The sequence below is a fragment of the Phacochoerus africanus genome, chromosome X (genome assembly GCF_016906955.1).
Source record: "Phacochoerus africanus isolate WHEZ1 chromosome X, ROS_Pafr_v1, whole genome shotgun sequence".
NCBI lineage: Eukaryota > Metazoa > Chordata > Mammalia > Artiodactyla > Suidae > Phacochoerus > Phacochoerus africanus.
In genome coordinates, this window is record NC_062560.1 from 20,456,157 (window position 1) to 20,474,827 (window position 18,671).

The following is an 18,671-nucleotide window of genomic DNA, read 5'->3' on the forward strand; positions in this document are numbered from 1 at the left end:
TTTAAACATGTCTCAGACACTGCTGTGTCATATACAATGCAGGAGCATTGCTTTTCTCACTTTCCTTGACATAGTCTTACATTTTTCTATACATTCATTGTTTTTTGATAACTTTTCATTTTGATATAATTTTAAATGCAGGCACAGAAAAGCTGTAGAAACTGTACAAGGAACACTTTTATACCCTTTATCCAGATTCAACCATTGTTGGTATTTTGCTTTATCAGTCTATTTTTACATGCATATTCCGCCCCCCCCCCCCCCCCCATCACTAGTTAGTTGGAGACATTTACTCAAAATGCTTGGGCTGTAATTTGTAAGAACAAGGACATTCTCTTATGTAACCACAGTACGCTGATCAAAGTCAGGAAATTTATCATTGCTACAAAGCTATTGTTCAATCCACAGTCCTTGTTCCACTTTTGTCACTTGTTCCAGTAATGTCTCCTGTGACTATTTTTCTTTCCTGGTCCAGGATCCAGTCCAGGCTCATACATTGTGACTTAGTTGTCTTATCTTTTTAGTTTCTTTCTTGTGGAACTGTTCTTCAGCTTAACTTTGTATTTCTTGACCTGGATATTTTTTGAAGAATACAGGCCATTCATTTTGGGTTTTGTTGTTGTTGTTGTCATTTGCTTTTTGGGGCTGCACTCATGGTATATGGAGGTTCCCAGGCTAGGGAATAGGGGCTACAGCTGCAGGCCTATGCCACAGCCACAGCAACACCAGATCCAAGCCGTGTCTGCAACCTACACCACAGCTCATGGCAATGCCGGATCCTTAATACACTGAGCGAGGCCAGGGATCAAACCAGCATCCTCATGGGTACTGGTTGGATTCGTTTCTGCTGCACCACAACAGAAACTCCTTTTTGTTTTTCGTTTTTTTGCTTTTTAGGGAGGCCATTCATTTTGTGGAAAGTCCCTTGGTTGGAGTTTATCTGATGTTTCTTCATGAATAGATTCAGGTTGTACATTTTTTGGCAAAAAGACCACGGAAGGGCTATTGGGTCCTTTTCAGTATGTCCCACCAGGAGGCACAGGATGTTGGTTTGGCCCAACTGGAGATCTTACTGTTGCTTCATAACAGCAGTGGAACATTCTTTGAGCTTTATTTTTCCCATTTGGCAGGCATTTTGCATTGCACTACAATTTTCTTTTTTGCACAAGCATGCTAATGTGAAGTTTCTAAATTAGTTTTGGTCAATTGCAAATAACCAAAGTGCAATAACCTCGTGTTTTTTAAGGAAACAAGTGTACGATAATGGAGTTCCTGTCATGGCTCAGTGAAAACAAATCTGGCTAGCATCCATGAGGATGCAGGTTCTATCCCTGGCCTCGCTCAGTCGGTTAAGGAACCAGCACTGCCGTGAGCTGTGGTGTAGCTCACAGACTGAGCTCGGATTCCACGTTGCTGTGGCTGTGGCATAGGCCTGCAACTGTACCTCTGATTCTACCCAACCTGTAGCCTGGGAACCTCCATATGCCAAGGGTATGGCCCTTAAAAGACACACACACACACAAAAAAAAGATAATATCCATTCATTTCTACTTGTGGAGTTTTATGTCAACAGGTATACTTAGATTAAACAAATTATACTATTTCAGACAAAATGAGAAAAAATTATTTACTTGTAAATAATGTAGAAAAAAGTATAGGAGTTCCCGTTGTGGCGCAGTGGTTAATGAATCTGACTGGGAACCATGAGGTTGCGGGTTTGACCCCTGGCCTTGCTCAGTGGGTTAAGGATCTGGCATTGCCGTGAGCTGTGGTGTAGGTCGCAGACACGGCTCGGATTTCGTGTTGCTGTGGCTCTGGTGTAGGCCAATGGCTATATCTCCGATTCGACCCCTAGCCTAAAAATTCCATATGCCGTGGGAGCGGCCCAAGAAAAGGCAAAAAGACAACAACAACAAAAAAGTATAAACTTTCTGACAGAATGAATATGGCATATGGACCCCAGGCTAGGGGTCTAATCGGAGCTGTAGCTGCCAGCCTATGCCAGAGCCACAGCAACGCGGGATCCGAGCTGCGTCTGTGACCTACACCACAGCTCACGGCAACGCCAGATCCTTAACCCACTGAGCAAGGCCAGGGATAGAACACTCAACCTCTTGGTTCCTAGTCGGATTCGTTAACCACTTTGCACAACGGGAACTCCCAGAATGAAGCTTTTTTTAAACAGCTTCAGCATATGGAAGTTCCCAAGCCAGAGGTCCAATTGGAGCTGCAGCCTACACTACAACCACCGCAACAGCAGATTTGAGCTGCATCTGCAACCTATGCCATAGCTTGCAGCAATGCTGGATCCTTAACCCACTGAGCGAGGCCAGGGATTGAACCTATATTCTCAGAGAGAGGACGTCAGGTCCTTAACCCACTGAGCCACAACAGAAACACCGAGCCACAATGGAGCTATGTATGTATGTGTGTAAACATTAATATATTAATATATTTTTTTCTTTTTGTGTGTGTGTGTTTTTTTTAGGGTCGCACCTGCAGCATAGGGAGGTTCCTGGGCTAAGGGGTGAATCAGAGCTGTAACTGCTGGCCTACACCACAGCCACAGCAACTCGGGAACAGAGCTGCATCTGCGATGTATACCATAGCTCATGGCAACACCGAATCCTTAACCCATTGAGTGAGGCCAGGGATGGAACCCGCATCCTCACAAATGCTAGTCATGTTCACTAACCACTGAGCCACAATGGGAACTCCAATATACTAATATTAATGTATCCTTAAAGTACAAGACTTTTATGATTAACATGGTGCTATGCCAGGTAATAAAACCAGAAGAAACCTCTGGCTTAGTGGAGAGAAGTAAATTATTTTTGCAGCATGGATCTTAACAGTAACTGCTGCATAATGATTTTAGGCGGATTCTTAGAGCCTGACAGAGGGGAGTCATGGGACTGGTTGTGCCAAAGGGAAGAAGCTGCAAACCGAGCCAAAGAAGATTTGAAAATAAGAGCTGTGTCAACATGCATAAATTCACTTGCTTTGAAGAAGCTGCAATGGGATCCAGGAACAGGAACAAAGAATATTTATTGTTTTGCCTTTGCATGCCAAAATGTAATCTCTCTTTTTCTTCTACTTTTTCCTTAAAACAACAATTGTCTGCATGTAGAATGAGTGTGTTTTAAATGAACCATTCAGTGCTTTTTTTTCTGCTCTCATTTCCAGTGCTGAGCAGCAATATGATAGCCTAGAAATCTCCTGACTTTGGAGTCAGACTGACCCACACTTCAAGCCTGGCTCTGCCACGCACTTGTATGTGCACTTCAGCAGGTCACTTGGCCTCATTGTCTATGTGTTTGTTTATTTACTTATTATTTATTTATGTGTTTACACAGGGAATAAACCTTGCTGGATTGGGAGGATTAAAAATGACATATGTAAAGAACTCCCAGTACTTTATAAATACTGTGGCCAATAGTGGACACTCAATAATAGAGGCTGGATATAAGGACAAAGTAGTTTCAAAAAAAGAGCCCTGGCCAGGGAGCTGGGGCACCAGGGTCCTGTTACCAGAAAACTGGGTTCATCTCTTGGTGGTTCTTGAGCCAAAAAACACAATGAAGCCAAAGATCTATCGGGAGAAAGAAGGAGTTATTACTTGCAACCACGTAAGGAGGACACTGGGGATCCTTCTTTGAACAGCAAAATTGGGGGAGTCTTTTGTTTGTTGTTTTGGCCCCACTCATGGCATGTGGAATTTCCCTGGCTAGGGATGGAGCCTGCACCACAGTGGTGACCCAAGCCACTGCAGTGACAATGCTGGATCCTTAACCCACTAGGCCACCAGGGAACTCCAAAAATGGCTTCTCTCATGTCAAGAAAGCCACGCCTGGTCCTGTTTTTCTGGGGAACCCCTACCCTAGCTGCTTACAGTCATGGTTCCTGAGCCTTCATTTTACTAACAAGCATCTAGTCTTGGGCTGGTCCCTCAAACTTTCTAGATTTTTTTTTTTTCCCATTAGGGAAGGTGTGTTGACTGGAGATGTAGTTGAAGGGGCGCTAGCATGCCGTCACTAATGCATGGTGGAAAGTTCTTCGCTGGCAAGCTGAGCATTGTGCTGCGGCAACACAGGTGAGCAAGCACACAAGTAACTAGTCCTGCCTGGATCAGGGTGTGTACATGAGCCGGGCCTTGAATGTTCACGTGTGGGCTTCTCCACTGTTGAAAGGAGGTGTTTCAGGACAAAGATCCAAGTGTCCATTGGGTGAAAGCGTGTGGTGAGGCAAAAGGGCGGCTCCCAGCCAACTCCACTGCAATCAACTTCTGGGATTATCTCTGACGGCTGAGTTGCATCAAAAACATTTAAGATAGGTGGACCCTCTGGGTTTTGGAAATCTTTTAGCTTTACTCTAGGGAAATGGTAACTGAAATAGGAATTGCCCTGTAAACCCCCAGGTACTTACCATTTGAACTGGGGCAAAGGAAACTACCAGTTAAACAATTAGTCTTAACTTGGTAATAGTAATAACTGTTCCATGGGTTGTTTCCAGTGCCAGGCACTGTTGAAGCGCTGTATTTCTATTAATTTATTTAATCCTCAGAATAACTGGGTGAAAGCGGTGCTGTTGTGATACTTCCTTCACAGATGAAGAAATTTTGCCAAAGATCTCTTGCTAAAGGTCACTCGCAAGCAAATGGAAGAATCAAGATTAGGATCCAGGGTGCTGACAAAGGCCCTGATCCTAACCATTCGGCAAACTGCCTTTCTAGAGACGGAATAAGGAAGGAATCGATCTTATAGGAAAGTATATATTGAACTAGTGCTAACAGTCACCTCTTTGAGTATAGCTGCAGTAAATGCTGCATTCAGATGAGAAGCCAGGGCATTTCTTGGGAGCAAAACACGCACAATTATTGGCTTTGGTAACAGTTTTGATTGTGTCACTATTTGAGCATAGGCGCTTAGATAATGCCCTGCAACAATTCAGTCTCCCCTTCCCTAGTGCGCCATTCTTTGCTGCAAGTGAGAGGAAAGGAGGAAGTGGGGTGGGTTGGACAGCATTTCACTTGGAGAATTGAGGGCTTTGTCAAGAGTTTCAAGTGGAGGCTGCCTTAAGGAAGGCTGGTCCTGGAGCTCCCTGGTGGCATAGCAGGTTAAGGATCCCGAGTTGTCCCTGCTGTGGCGCAGGTTCAGTGCCTGGCCTGGGAACTTCTGCATGCTGTGGGCGTGGCCAGAAGGGGGAAGAAATGATAATAATTCTTAAAAAAAAAAAAAAGAAAGAAAAGAAACGCTGGCCCCTGTGTATCTCCTTTGGGCTGAGTGATGGAGCCACAGGCCACCAATCTGCCCGCAAAGTCAGGCGCCCTCAAACTGGAGGACCCCTGGTGGGGGTGGGGGTGCTACAAGGACACCTCTCAGGGCACTGTGAGGCTGCAGGCAGGGGGAGAGTGGCTGCAGACAATAGCAGAAAAGGCCTTCTCATCCGTTTGTGTTCCCCAAGCTAGTTCTAAAAGGGCCAGTGGAGACACCAATGAGGATTATGACTGGCACTCAGGGTGCTGGCTTGCAATGTCTTGAGGAAAACCTATTTTGCGTTGCTGTAGCTGTGGTGTAGGCCAGCGGCTACAGCTCCCATTCCACCCCTAGCCTGGGAACCTCCATATGCCGCGGGTGCAGCCCCCAAAAGACAAACCCAAAAAACCCACAACCGTATTTTGTCATTTACTTTTCTTAAATAATCATCCAGAGAGTTCTACCAACAAACTCTTAAGGGACTTACAAATGGGCTGTGGATTGCCTGGCACCCTGGGGATCAGGAATACAGTCACCACCACCCCCAGTGCCCTGCCCAGTATCTGTAGAGGATTGGTTTCAGGACCCCCTCAGACAGCAAAGTCTGAGAGTGCTCAAGTCCCTTATATAAGATGACGTGGTGTTTGCATTTAACGAATCTTAAAATCATCTCTAGGTTATTATAATACTTAAGACAATGTAAACACTATGTAAATAGTTATAAATACAATGTAAATGCTGTGTAAATAGTTCCCAGACATGGGCAAATTCAAGTTTTGCTTTTAGGGACTTCGTGGACTTTTTTTTTTTTCTTTTCAATCTGAGGTTGGTCGAATCTGGGGATGCGGAACCATGGATGCGGAAAGCTGACTGTATGAGTCGTGCAATGGGCAAGAGAATGGGGAAGTCCTTTGGGCTGTGGGATGGAAATCCTGTGAAATCAGATTGTTATGATCATTATACAGCTACAGATGTGATAAATTCATTTGAGTAATAAAAAAAAGAGAGAATGGGGAAGTCCAGAGTGGGGAACTCTGGGTTGGTTGTCACCCTCATCTCCCTTCCCCAACACCTGACCCCAGAGAACTGGGTCTCTCCGCTTAGGGTCCTTTGGGGTGTCAAGCATGAAGCTCTATTCTTCAGTTCATTTCAAAGGACACAGATACTGAGGGCCTACTGTGTGCCAGGTACGGTGCTAAGCACTGGGAGGATGAAAAGTCCAGTCCTGAAGGAGCTCAGAGCCCAGAGTAGGGCGTGCCCTAGTAATAATAGCACCAACCTCATCATCATAGCCATTCCTTGAATACTTATGTGTCAGATACTGCCCTCTGTGCTTGTCATATATTTATTCATTGAATCCACACAACAGCTCTAGGAGGTGGATACTGTTATTATCTCCATTTTACAGCAGGGGGAGGAGACACAGAGAGATTGATGAACCCGTCCATCGTCACACAGCTAGTAAGAGGTTAGATAGGAACTCACACCAGAAATCAGTTTGGTGGAGATAGGCAATTGCTCCAGGGAGGAGGGAGGCAGGACACCCTCTCCAATCACATACTTCCTGGTGGGTAGGGGGACCTGCTGGTGGGAGGCAGGCAAACCCACAGACCTCAGCTTTGCGGAGTTGTGAGAAAAGTGGGGACGCTTTGAGACAACAGGCTGAGCCATCAGAGGCAGCACATGAAGGCGTGAATAGCTAGACGCTGAAGCCACCTGCCTGGGTTCAAATCCTGGCTCTAGTACTTTCTAGCTACCTAACCTCTTTATGCCTCAGTTAATCCTCTCAGGGCTGATAAAGGATTAAATAAGTTAGCATTCAAGGCTGAAGAATACTCTTCACTGGGAAAAGCACAACCATGAGGCTGGTTTCCCAGCAGCCTTCAATTTTGTTCCTTTTCGCAAACATCTCACTACTAAGTCCACCCCATCAGGCACTGACGTGAAATTTACTTCAGGTGATAAAGTTCACGTAATAGAAATCTCTCTACAGCTTTACCTTACAAACTTGGTTTGTCTACAAGTCTTTTATTTTTTTGATAATTTGGGGCACCTGTATGTAATTCTTTTTGGGGGGCCGCAGGTGCAACATATGGAACGTTCCAGGCTAGGGATCGAATCGGAGTTACAGCTGCCCTACAGCCACAGCAACATGGGATCCAAGCCATGGCTGCGATCTACACCACAGCTCATGGCAATGCTGGATCCTTAACCCACTGAGCAAGGCCAGGGATTGAACCGGCATCCTCTTGGATACTAGCTGGGTTCGTTTCCGCTGAGCCACAATAAGAACTCCCACCTGTATATAATTCTAAGACATTTACATCACCTCAAAAGGAAACCCCGTACCCATTAAGCAGTCACTTGGCTTCCCTCCTTCCCCCAGCCCCAGGACACACTAACCTGATTTCTGTCTCCATGAATTGACATATTCTGGACGTTTCAAGTGGAGCCATACAATATTTGTCCTTTTGTGACTGGCTTCTTCCACTTAGCATAATGTTTCCAAGGTTCACCTATGTCATGCCCGATATCAGTACTTCATTCCTTTTTATGGCTGAATAATATTTTGTTTCTCCATTCATCTGTCGGTGGAAATTTGGTTGTTTCCACCTTCGGGCCATTGTAAATAGTGCTCCCGTAAATATTCAAGTTTTGGTTTGAACACCTGTTTTCCATTCTCTTGGGTCTATACCCAAGAGTGGAATTGCTGGGTTGCAGGGTAACTCTGTGTTGAATGTTTTGAAGAGCCGCCAAACTGTTTCCCATAGCGGCTGCACCATTTTACATTCCCATCAGCAATTCCTCCACATCCTCGCCAGCACTTGTTATTTTCTGGCTTTTAAAATGTATTTATTTACTTGAGTCAGAGCCATCCTCATGGCTGTATCTATTGGGGTTCACATGGCTTTGGGATTTGGCGCTGCTACTCTTCACTTTGCATTGGCATCTCCTGGGTGTTTATATATTTATTTTAACAACCTGATGCCTGGGCTGCACCTGGGTCGAGGCCTGGCAGCAGCAATAGCTTTGAAAGCTCCCTAGGCAATTCCACTGTGCAGCCAAAGTTGAGAATCACTGTATCCAAGATTCCAGGCCCCTCTCGGTGGCTGTACACTCTTTTTAATCAGAAATTTAAATCGTGTTTAACTAGCTGGGCGAGGCTCACATTTGTCTGAGAAATGGTGGGGGAGTGATCCAGATTTCTGTCAGCCATTGTAACCCTGATAGCTAAGGCCAGTTTTTTTTTTGTTTTTTTTTTTGTTTTTTTTTTAAGAGAGGAAGTGATTTCATCACAGCTGCACACAGGGGGCAGGGAGGCAGAGTGTCTCCAAGGGTCCCAAGTGAACTGATGAAAAAACAAAAAAACAAAACAGCAAAACAAAAGGCTACTGGGTAGCAACCCCCCCCCCCAACCTCTCCACAAGGCAGGTTTGGGGGCAGCAGACCAATAGGTGGCCTGTGGCATTTTACAGTTAGCATCCCCCACTTCCCTGCCACCACTAACCGCCTTCTCCTTTTTAACAGAAGTGCTTTGCTGTTTTCGATTTTCTTCCTCCCAGGAGGTAGTTACTGCTGCTAACTGTGCAGGACAGTGTGGCTCTCCAGAGTTTTTAAAAACAGTTGTGGACATGCAAGTTGGCCTAACTGCCAGCACGCACATGGGCCCAGGTGAACCTGAGTTTTGGATAAGATTAGTAACTAGCACGAAGTAGCATTTTGCTAAGAGGTTTTTCCACTCTAAGTATTGACTTCATCTTATTGTCACCACCCTCCAGCCACTCCCCCGCACCTTTGCCAGGAACAGCTGCAGGGGAACAACCAAACACCATGGGGAACAGCAGGGTTTCATGGTAAGGAGGTGTCGAGAAGGACCACACGTAGGACTGGGGCCTGCGTCAGGTGCTTTGTGCAGCGAAGAAGGAAGCCTGGTCTTGCTCTGGTTTGGTGCCGTCAGGAAGCAGGCGTGAGCCCCGAGCTGGTGGCTTAGTAATGTCATCCAGAAGGGGGAAGACCAGACAAAGGCTGGGATTGGTGAAGAAGCAGCAGTTGCTCAGAGGAGTCAGGACCCAGGAACACTGGGTGACTTTGGTGGTTGGGACAAGTTCCTGCTTTGTCCATGTTCTGACATGATTAAGGAGTGGCCTTGTTTTTGATTTATCCCATCCTGGTCACAGAGTGGCCTTGTCTGATGTAAGGGCCCCAGGGAATTGCCTATGTTCAACAGGAGAGGGCCTGGCCTACTCCTGACGGATGCCATGGACTGCTTTTCTGTTTTAGGTCTCCTTTTGGCCAAGTGCAGACAAGGGCAGGCTAGAGGACATTGATCTGTGACATCCACATTTTCACCATTGCCATGGTTTTGTTGTTTGGGGAACACAGGCTGCAGTTGGGTAAGTCTCCTGCTTTTTTGTTTCAGGAAAAGTTGCTGATTTCTTTGATGTGACAACAGTTGCACAGGATACACACCGGTCCACTCTAACACAAGCAATTCCCACACACAAAGTGATGATTCATCCAACAGGCCTTGAAGCCAGGGGCCTAGATTATAAAACCCAGGCAAGGAGAACACGTTCCAGAATCCAAAGAGGTACTTACAGCCCAGCTGGAGGCATTTAAAAAGGCCTCAAGCCCTTGATTCCTGTTTGCATCCTACCTTCCACAATCTTGCTGGGATTGTGTCCTCAGTGGGTAACACATGCATTGTGAACATGCTTAAAATGACCCCAACAATGTCGGCTCCATTTCAAGGCCCATTTATCTCTAATGCTGTGCTAGCATTCTCAGGCCTTTTTGTTACACTCCACTTTTGCTGTGGCTATCTGATTAGTTAATGGCAGAGCATCTCAAGGGTTTTCATCTCGTCTACTCCGCACCTTCAGAAGCAAGGCGGGTGCCAGCGCTGGCCGCTGCCACCTGCCCTGCAGGACACAAGCTGCTGAGCAGGCCCGGCTACTTAAAGTGCAGGCCCAGCACAAAATGAAAACACGGGGCCCCTGGTTCAAAAGTCTCATTAACGATTTCAAGACAGCTCGAGCACAGAGTTAAGCCAAGTGCAGGGCCCTTCTGAGTATGAGGCCCGGTGCTACTGCACAGGTTACATGCTGCATTGTATATTTCACAGGTATGTGCTAAATGAACATATGTGATGTTTCTTTTCACCAAAAATAGAATGCAGTAAACATCTTCACGTTCAATTTTAAAAAATAAGTGGATGAGGCACACTGGAGACCTGTAGAGCCCTGCTGCCCTGGTAACGTGGCACAGGAGGACCAGCCACGTTCCCAGGAACTGGACTCTGGAGGAACATCCCAGGAAGCAGTCAGGAGCTGCAATCTGAAGAACAAGACAGAAGGCTGAGATGGCAGAATAGCTATGGAAATTGAGAACCCTGGATGCATGGAAGAAAGGAAAACATGCAGGGCAACAAACAGGTGGCTGGGAGCAGGAGAAAAGCAACGTGGGAGCTACAAAGGGGAGCAAGTTCTTAAGAAGATGGTCTGTTAAAGGACAGTCGTGAAGACATTGCCCAGTTCTTGTAGAAAGGTGGAAGGACTCAACAAAACAGCCACTGGGAACTGTTTGCGGAAAAGATGAGTATTTAGGTTCCTCCTGCGCTTTGGAGGGTCAAGAATTCACTGCTCTAGATTTTTTCGAGCCATTAAGGGCAATTTCTGCGGAGCTTGGGAACGCAGAGAGAGGCGCATGAGGGCGGATGGGATGAGGGAGGCATTGGCCCAGGGGTACTGTCGTGTAATAAGGGAAGGCTTTAGTGCACAGACACCCATGATCCCTCCTTTGCACATCTTCTTGAACCCTAGTCATAACCTTCAAGTCAAAGACAAGCCCACGGGGGGAGGTTCCCTGCCACGAATGGAGACATCAGTGATGGAGGAGCAACTCTAGGAACGGTGATTTCCCAAGTCAGCAGTAACATGGTCTTCCCCTCCCTTGCGTTTTCCCCATTCCCGTTTTTCGCGAAAACGTACGTATTTGAATACCCAAGGTGCCGAAACGCAAAGCCGACCCGGGCTCACGATAATGGAAATGACAATTCTAAAGGATTAAACTGTAGTATTTGAAGAGTTAAGAAAAAGGCGGCAGTACTTGTAGGCTCCAGGGTGGCTCCCAGCATTTTATTTTCTTGGCTTGATCGGGAAAACGGAGGGGCCTGGGCTCGGGGGCTGGCCTGGGGGAAGTGCAGGGGGTGGGCCCCCCGGAAGTCGTGCTGCGCGGTTTAAACCTAAGGTGACCTAACGGATGGCGGGAGCGCCCGCCCGATCCTCTGCGCGGGGCGCGGCCATTGGTGACGCACGCCCGGGAGCACGGCGCCCACGTTTCCACCATTGCCTTAGCGCGGCCTCACACCCGACGCTCGGAGTTCGGGGCTGCGGGCGTCCTTGCTTCCTCCCTCCCGGAGGCGGGCCCGACCCCGCCCCCGCGCCCCGGGTGGCTCCCGGCGGTCCCTCCCACCTCCTAGCCTAGGCCTCCCCGGCGCGGCGCACTCCCCGCCGGCCGCAGCCTGACACGCCGCGCGGCCCCCCAGTCTCCCCGGCCGCCTCCCCCAGGCATGGCACAGGGCCTCGCCTCACTATGGCAGCAGCACGGCACAGCACGCTCGACTTCATGCTCGGCGCCAAAGGTGAGGGCGCGCGCCCGCCACCTGCCCGGTCGCTCCCGCCGCCTGGCGGCTTGGGGCCAGCGGGGCCGGGCGGGGCGCGCGCCGCGGGCCGAACAATGCGGCCGGCCGCGCGGCCCCGGCCCCGGCGCGGGCGGCTCCCGGGCTGCCGCGTGCACCGGCGCCCGCGTGGAGGCCGCACTCCTGCTCCCGCCGCGCTCCGTCCCGGCGGCAGCGCGGGGCCTGGAGGGGCCGAGCAGCCCTCCGGGCCCCGGGTCATCCACCCGCGCCCCACGCGGGCTCGGCGGCTGCCGCCGGGGTCTCCTCACGCCTCCCCCCCACACACACGGGGAGGAAGACTCCTCGTGGTCGCGGCGCCCACTGGGGCGAGGGGCGTGCGCGGGGCCGGCCGCCCGGACCTTGTCCAGTTCCCCGAGGCGGGCAAATTCCCGCGGGGGCGGGGGCTTCCCTCGTGGGAGTCGGGGCTGGGGCAGGACCGCGCCGCGCTCGCAGGATTCTTAGCCGACTGCGTAGGAGACTGACCCCCGGAAAGGAAGGGGGCACGGGAAAAGGAAACGGTGACTATATTATTATTGGGGGTGGGGGGGGGGTGAGGTCCGAGCGCGGGAATTGTGAGTCTCCGAATCGGAGAGGCTCGGAAGACTGCGAGCCGACCCGAACGGAGGGCTGGGAAAGTGCGGACTGACTGCAGGAATTGCGGAGAGGAGGGTATTTTGCACGTTTTTTTTTTTTTTTTTTTTCTGGGTCCGTCTAACACCGTCTAACACGGGGCGGGGGGAGGGGTGGGACTGTTGGTCTCTCTTGCTGGTGGCTTTTAAACCTGTGAGTGCCGCAGACTGGAATCTGCGCTTCCCGTACGTCCCACTTGGAGCGTTTCCTCCAGGTCTGGTTCTTTCACTGTCTTTCCTCCAGTTGGCTGAAGCCACCTTTTCTGTTAGCATTGAAAAACATGACTTTCACACTTTCTGTTCCCCCGCCCCCGCGCCTGTTTTTTTTTTTTAAACTTCGGAGTATTCACTTTGCATTTTCATCCCCCTCCCCCAATTTAAAGGATTTCCGAAGGCATAAGGTGAATAAAATAAAAAAGACTGGGGATTTGAAGCGAGACCTAGGTTTGCATCTTATCTTGATGGGCTCTGCTTGTGACTTTGGCTCTATTTCTCAACTTGGCTGAGCCTCATCTCCTCTGGTAAAAACAAGGAAGGACAGTGCACACCGCATAGGGCTCTTAATGTTAGAGGAGTTGCTGGAAAACACTACTAGTTAAGTAATAACCGTGTATTTGGGTGTTCGGGAAGCAACTAGGAGAAAACTGAGCATTCACCCTCCTTTCTTAGCTGAGGCTGGACAGAAGGAAGGGAGCTGGGGAGAATCAGGAGATAAAGTGGGGATTGGAGATGGCTAGAAGGTTTTGTTGAGTGATTGCCCTGTCAGCTTTCAGATTTAGTAGTTAATGAAGGTTCTAGCATATTCAGTTTAAAGGTGAAGGGGCGGGGTGAGGCCTGAGGAAATAGTTGTTCAGCTCCTCGGAGTTAAGCCTCGGTAGCATCTTTGATGGCAAGCAAGTGTGAACGTTGACCAGCGCCTGCTGAGCGTGGCTTTTCGAGGCTCTAAGGAGGGTAATCTCAGGATGAGGCTGGAAGATTCTGGCACTTTGCTAAATCTGAGTGTCCTTGCCTGAAGCCTTAAACAGCTTTCAGCTTAATTCAGGTATTGTCTCTTGAAATGGTTGCTCACACAGGGCTTCTGTCTTCTTTTGTGAAAGTGGGGAAAAACTTTCGCTTAACTGTTGAAGAAAAAGCGAGAGAACTTGAACGTTTTGGAGCAGATGCTGGCCAAAGAGGGAGGAAGAACCATGGACGTGCAAGTTTGGAAAGGAGCAGGGGAAGCTGGCAGGTTCAAAGATGGGAGATGTGTGAAAGTGGCATCTAAATAACTGTGTGAAGAGAAAGTAACGTAAAAAGATGGAGGAATATTCCCAGCCAGAGTCTTGGATTGTTAATCTTCAAGATAATGTTTTGATGGCAAGGTGAAGAACATGCTAGAAAGAAAGAATACTGAGGAGGATGTGTATGATGCATGCGTCTGGGTTAGATCTTGAGCCCATCTCTTCATAACTTGTGGGAGTAAGAGAACTCTGGTTGGTATTCCCCCATCACTTGATTTTGTGTGAGGCATGTCACCCATACTGTCCATCCACACTTCTAAAATAAGGGGATCCAGCTAAACTAAGGTCTAAGTTGTTGGCTTTCCTTAAGGGGCACTTAGTAAGAAGTTTACCACCTGTGAGGTCTCTCCAAAAACATTTATTTTAATTGATAATGAGTCAAAAGGCATTACTCTTGGCGTGTGAGTATTGGATGTGACTCAACGGTGAGTCAAATGCCTGTGGAGCCTGGAATCATGTTCTTTTTCCCGTTTGTCAGTAATCCTTCCTAATGCTCCAGTTCCATGATGTGATTTTAATGGAATTAAACTTGACCCACTTATGTTATTATGCTGAGATTCCGTAGAACTTAGTTACCAGTGCAAGCCACCTAGTACCCAGCAGCCACTGGGCCACCAAGGGCAATTATAGGTTGGGCCTGGCGGTGCTTATTTAGTTTTGGCTGATGAGGTAACTCAGGCAATTTTAGTTTCTGCTGAAAAAGATCTCCTCTTTGATCATCTTGTAAAAGAAGTATTGGACTCCGAGGACCCTTGGGCCTAGAAAACATTTTGTGATTTCTCAGCCTGAGGCTAACGAGAACAAACATGTCCCATATTTGTGTAGCTTAAGCATCTCAGGGCTGGTGGAGGACACATTTGTTTACACTAGGCATCAGGTGTGCTGCATAGACAGGTGAGCGAGGTACGCATGGCTCCTGCCTGACCTGGAGAGGTCGCAGTCTTCATGTCCATTTCTCCCCCTGGGCTGGGGGTAGTAGCTTGGAACGCAGACCCCCACCGTCTGCATCCTGGACACACTTCTGATAGGTCATGGCTGTTGGAGAAGTCCTGGTTAAAATGGACTCGAATGATATGATGGTAAGGGTAGAAAGCTAGTTCAAGTCCACCTGGGGAAAACAAGGCACGCATTTACCTGTAGAATTAAGGGGATGGGTCTAATGGGGGAAAGTTCCTGTTACTACGTGTCCGTCTTTGGAACAGCTGATCTGTAGTTTCCGAAGGGAAACAAAGTGACTTATGTTATTCATGTTAAATTAGTCTTAGAACAGCAATCTTGTTTAATAAAGTAACAGAAGGCTTCTTGGAAATTAATGGGCTTGGCTGAAAAAGGTTTACGGTAGGGGTTCTTAAGTTGTGTGCCTTTGACTCTCATGGGGTAGCCTGTGGAGTGCTTCTTAGAATAAGAATTTCAAATGCATAAAATAACCCAGTTATTTAACATGACGTTATCAAAATAAAACCCCAAAGAAGTGGAATAGTGGGTAGTGATACACGCGTCTTCAGTAGCACATTGAAATACAATCTAGCCGCAGGCCTCATAGCCTCCCTAATTTCAAAGTAGAGCTGAAAAATCGGTATTTCCCCTGTCATGTAGTAAGGAAAAGCTGTGCTTTATTGGTGACGGTGGCCAGGTATGGTTGATGATTTACAAGCGTAATTGAAAATGCTGTTTCAATTAGTGAAGATAAAGATGTATATTTTTTCCCATCCTCGCTCACAGACAGCTCCCCCCCCCCCCCAACTTGTGTCCATTGGCCTCTGGGGAGTCCTATGGACTCCCCTGCCCCGGGTTCAGCCCCTCCTAGGAGCTAGAGAGAGAACTGGGACTGTATTTTCTCTATATTGGTCCTTTTGGGAGGAGGTTTCCACTCAGGCCAAAGTTGTAAGCAAATGTACCTGGTTCCTCTTCAAAACATCTTTTTGAAAACATAAAAGCCAATGTTTACTAATTGCCTCCTAGGCTAGGTATTGCCCTGAGCGCCTAATACAGTATTTGATGTAATCCTCACAGAAACCCTATGGTGGGTCCTCTTACCCCCATTTTAAAGAAGAATAAATAGGCCCGTTGAATTTTTTTTTTTTTTTAGCTCTTAAGTAGGATATCTGTGATTCACAGTCGTGTCTATTCGATTCCAAGGCCTTTGTTAATTCCCCAGCTGAGAAGCCTCTTAGTTAAGGTGCTGATTTTCAATGGCCGAAATCACCGTGTCCCTTTCCACCCTGCTCGCCCCCTTTTAGCTCTATCTGGAGACATTTTTTCCATATCTTTTTCCCTTGGGGAGGTGTGCTACTTGAATCTAGTAGGCCGGGGATGCTGCTAAACCTCCTAGAGCGCCCAGCATTGTCAGCCCAAGCAAAGTATCAGTGGTGCTAGGATAGAGAATGCCCCGTGTACGTTCTAACCAGGTTGTTGGAGTGATCTGGAGGAAAAATCAACAGCAAAATTTCCCTGGTTCTTTTTGGAAGCCTCTGGTGCAGGGAAGGAAGCTTGAGGTTTGCACTGGGGTCCGTTAGCACTTCCTACCCAGCCAAGCCTGTGGCTTCAGGTGACCTTTCCTCCCTGATAACCTGAATTATCGACCTCTCCACCAAGCTCCTGCTGTCCGTGTATTTATTGAGCGGCTTTCTAGCGAAAGCATATCGTCTTTGTGTGTTTCAAATAGCTACAACTATCAGCATAAAACCTCAACCAGTTTGGATTGCATCTAGCTTTTTTTGTTCTTTTGCTCAAGAGTAGAAAAGGCTTTCTTCCTATTCCCTCAGCATTATTAGCCCTTGTCCCATCACACTTTATCCACTGTCGTGACAGCCAACAACACTCACACCCACGCCCCTTGTTTAACAATGACACCTGGGGTGGCTGATGACTGGGAGCGGGAACATGCATGCGTGGGCCCCACTCTAGATTGATGTGAATCACAGTCTTTGAGGGGAGCGTAGTACTTGGAATTTGCATTTTTAATCAGCTTTCCTCGCAGTAATTCTGACACTGATTAAGTATGAGAACCACTATAATAGGATCCTCTTTAAAAACAAAAATCCCCCTTGTGCCAGAAACCTTTGAGGCACACGTCCTCCTCATTAAGTCCTGTGGATTCTACCTGTTACCCTCTCAGATTCCCTGCTTCCTGGCTACAGTTTTGGGCCACAGTCTCCCTACTTGTCTCCTCTGGGAAGGGCTCAGTCAACAGGAACTCAGTAGAGCCCTGTTCCCTTTCCCGTTTAAAACTTCTCCCACTGAGTCTTCATTACTCAGATAAAATTGAAACTCCTTATCAGCACTTACGAGGTCCGTGAAGGTTCTCCAGCCTCACCCAACACACAGGTGAGTCTCATACTCCCTGTGCTTTCAAGTAGCCAAGGGGCCCCTGGTCTCAGAATTTTGCAACAGCTTTGGGGAAGGTATTTTTGGTCTGTGCTGCAGGTATTTTCTCGTACCATAATTGTCTCCAGAGATATTTTTCTGGACTGCTCTGGGGAGGTCCCTTATTGGCATCTGCCTTCATTTGGCATGCTCTTTTGCTTTGTTGGGATTTTTTAAAAAACTCCCTCTCAACTCTGCAAAAGATTCTTAATTGCACTGATCATGCTCTGTTTGACCCCAGGCTGAATAATTGCACATTGCTAGGAATTCATTTTGAGAGCTTGCCATTAAAAATTTGTGTAAACCTTAATGGGTTTTTTAGAATATAATTGTAAAGTTATACCCATGTCTTTAAACCTGTAGAGGTAGTGTATGGTAGAATTCGTCTGTGCTTTATATCAAAAAGCCTCACCTGGTTTTTATGTGGTCCTTCTCTGTTATTTTAAATGCTTTGGGAGGGATTGACTATAATCCAGGCATTAGCAACAATGTCCACCCCAGCTAACGAGAGAGAGCTATTTTTTCAAATAATTTGAAGCTCTGCAGGTGATGGTTCTTAAAAAGAGCATTTTCCAATTAAATAACAAACTGGTAGATGATTTGTCTTGTGGGTTTTTTGTTTTGTTTTTGTGGGGAAAAACTGATTTTGTTTTGCAGTGGAGGAGTTACCAATTTGAAATCTTTATTTTCATCCTTTTTATTGTATAATGAAGTTGGCTGTGTTTGAATCACACTCACAGGCCTTCCCTACCTTCTTGGGAGGTGGATTGAAGTGCTGTGGTCTCCCGTAGCCTTGAAAAGGTAGAGATTTTGGTGTTGGACTTGGGACCATGGTAAGAATTGGCGTTAGGTGCTTTATAATTTGAATTGAGACCACCATGGTTATACTAACCTTTGGCAGGTAAGGATTGGTTAGAAAGTCACTGGATTGTGGTTGGGCATCTGTTTAAAAACGTGTTCAATAAAGCTATTACTGAGTTTAGTTTTTGGAATCACGCATATTCTGGGGGTTTTAATCCACCATTTCACTGCAGTTGTAACCTAAGCCTGTTGGTGTGCGCTGCGGCTCCAACCACCATTTCATGGTAGTTTAATTATAGGCTCAGTTCTTTTGAAAAGTTAAGAAAACTCCTCAATTGAATTCTGCAAGCCAAGTATGTAAACCATTGCACAAATGCTCTTTTAAACCCTTATAACTAGGCACTTTTCCAGACCCCAGGAAAAAGACAACTCTGGAGCCCTAAATTGCGGTAGGCCTGCATTTTGTTAAGCTGATGATGTCACCTGTGTTCTGGAATGAGCCCCTGAGCTAGTGGCCATACTTGCGATCAAAGGCATTTATGTGCTAAGCGGCAAAATCAAAAGGAGCTGGTAAGAGCCAGTAGCATGTTTTAGGTTCCTGAGCTGACTTGACCCTGGGGGTAGTTTCCCACGCATCTTAATTTCTCCCTTTGCATGAAGG

General features: G+C 47.4%; 1 protein-coding gene and 1 long non-coding RNA gene across 3 annotated transcripts in view; both read left to right on the forward strand.

Moving 5' to 3' along the window:
* The first annotated feature begins 9,224 nt into the window (after positions 1 to 9,224).
* LOC125118266 (uncharacterized) lies at positions 9,225 to 11,339 on the forward strand. Its single transcript, XR_007132805.1, has 2 exons — positions 9,225 to 9,649; positions 10,428 to 11,339. It is a non-coding gene; the product is annotated as an uncharacterized LOC125118266 (long non-coding RNA).
* A 370-nt stretch (positions 11,340 to 11,709) lies between these two features.
* The window catches only part of SMS (spermine synthase), a 51,794-nt gene continuing 44,832 nt past the window's right edge, over positions 11,710 to 18,671 (forward strand). The window contains exon 1 of one of the 2 annotated variants that reach the window (XM_047764514.1): positions 11,710 to 11,898. In XM_047764514.1, the coding sequence (XP_047620470.1) occupies positions 11,850 to 11,898 (49 nt within the window). In that variant the 5' untranslated portion in view covers positions 11,710 to 11,849. Of the gene's footprint in view, positions 11,899 to 12,354; positions 12,453 to 18,671 lie in introns of those variants that run through there. The other variant, XM_047764516.1, reaches the window with a different exon arrangement.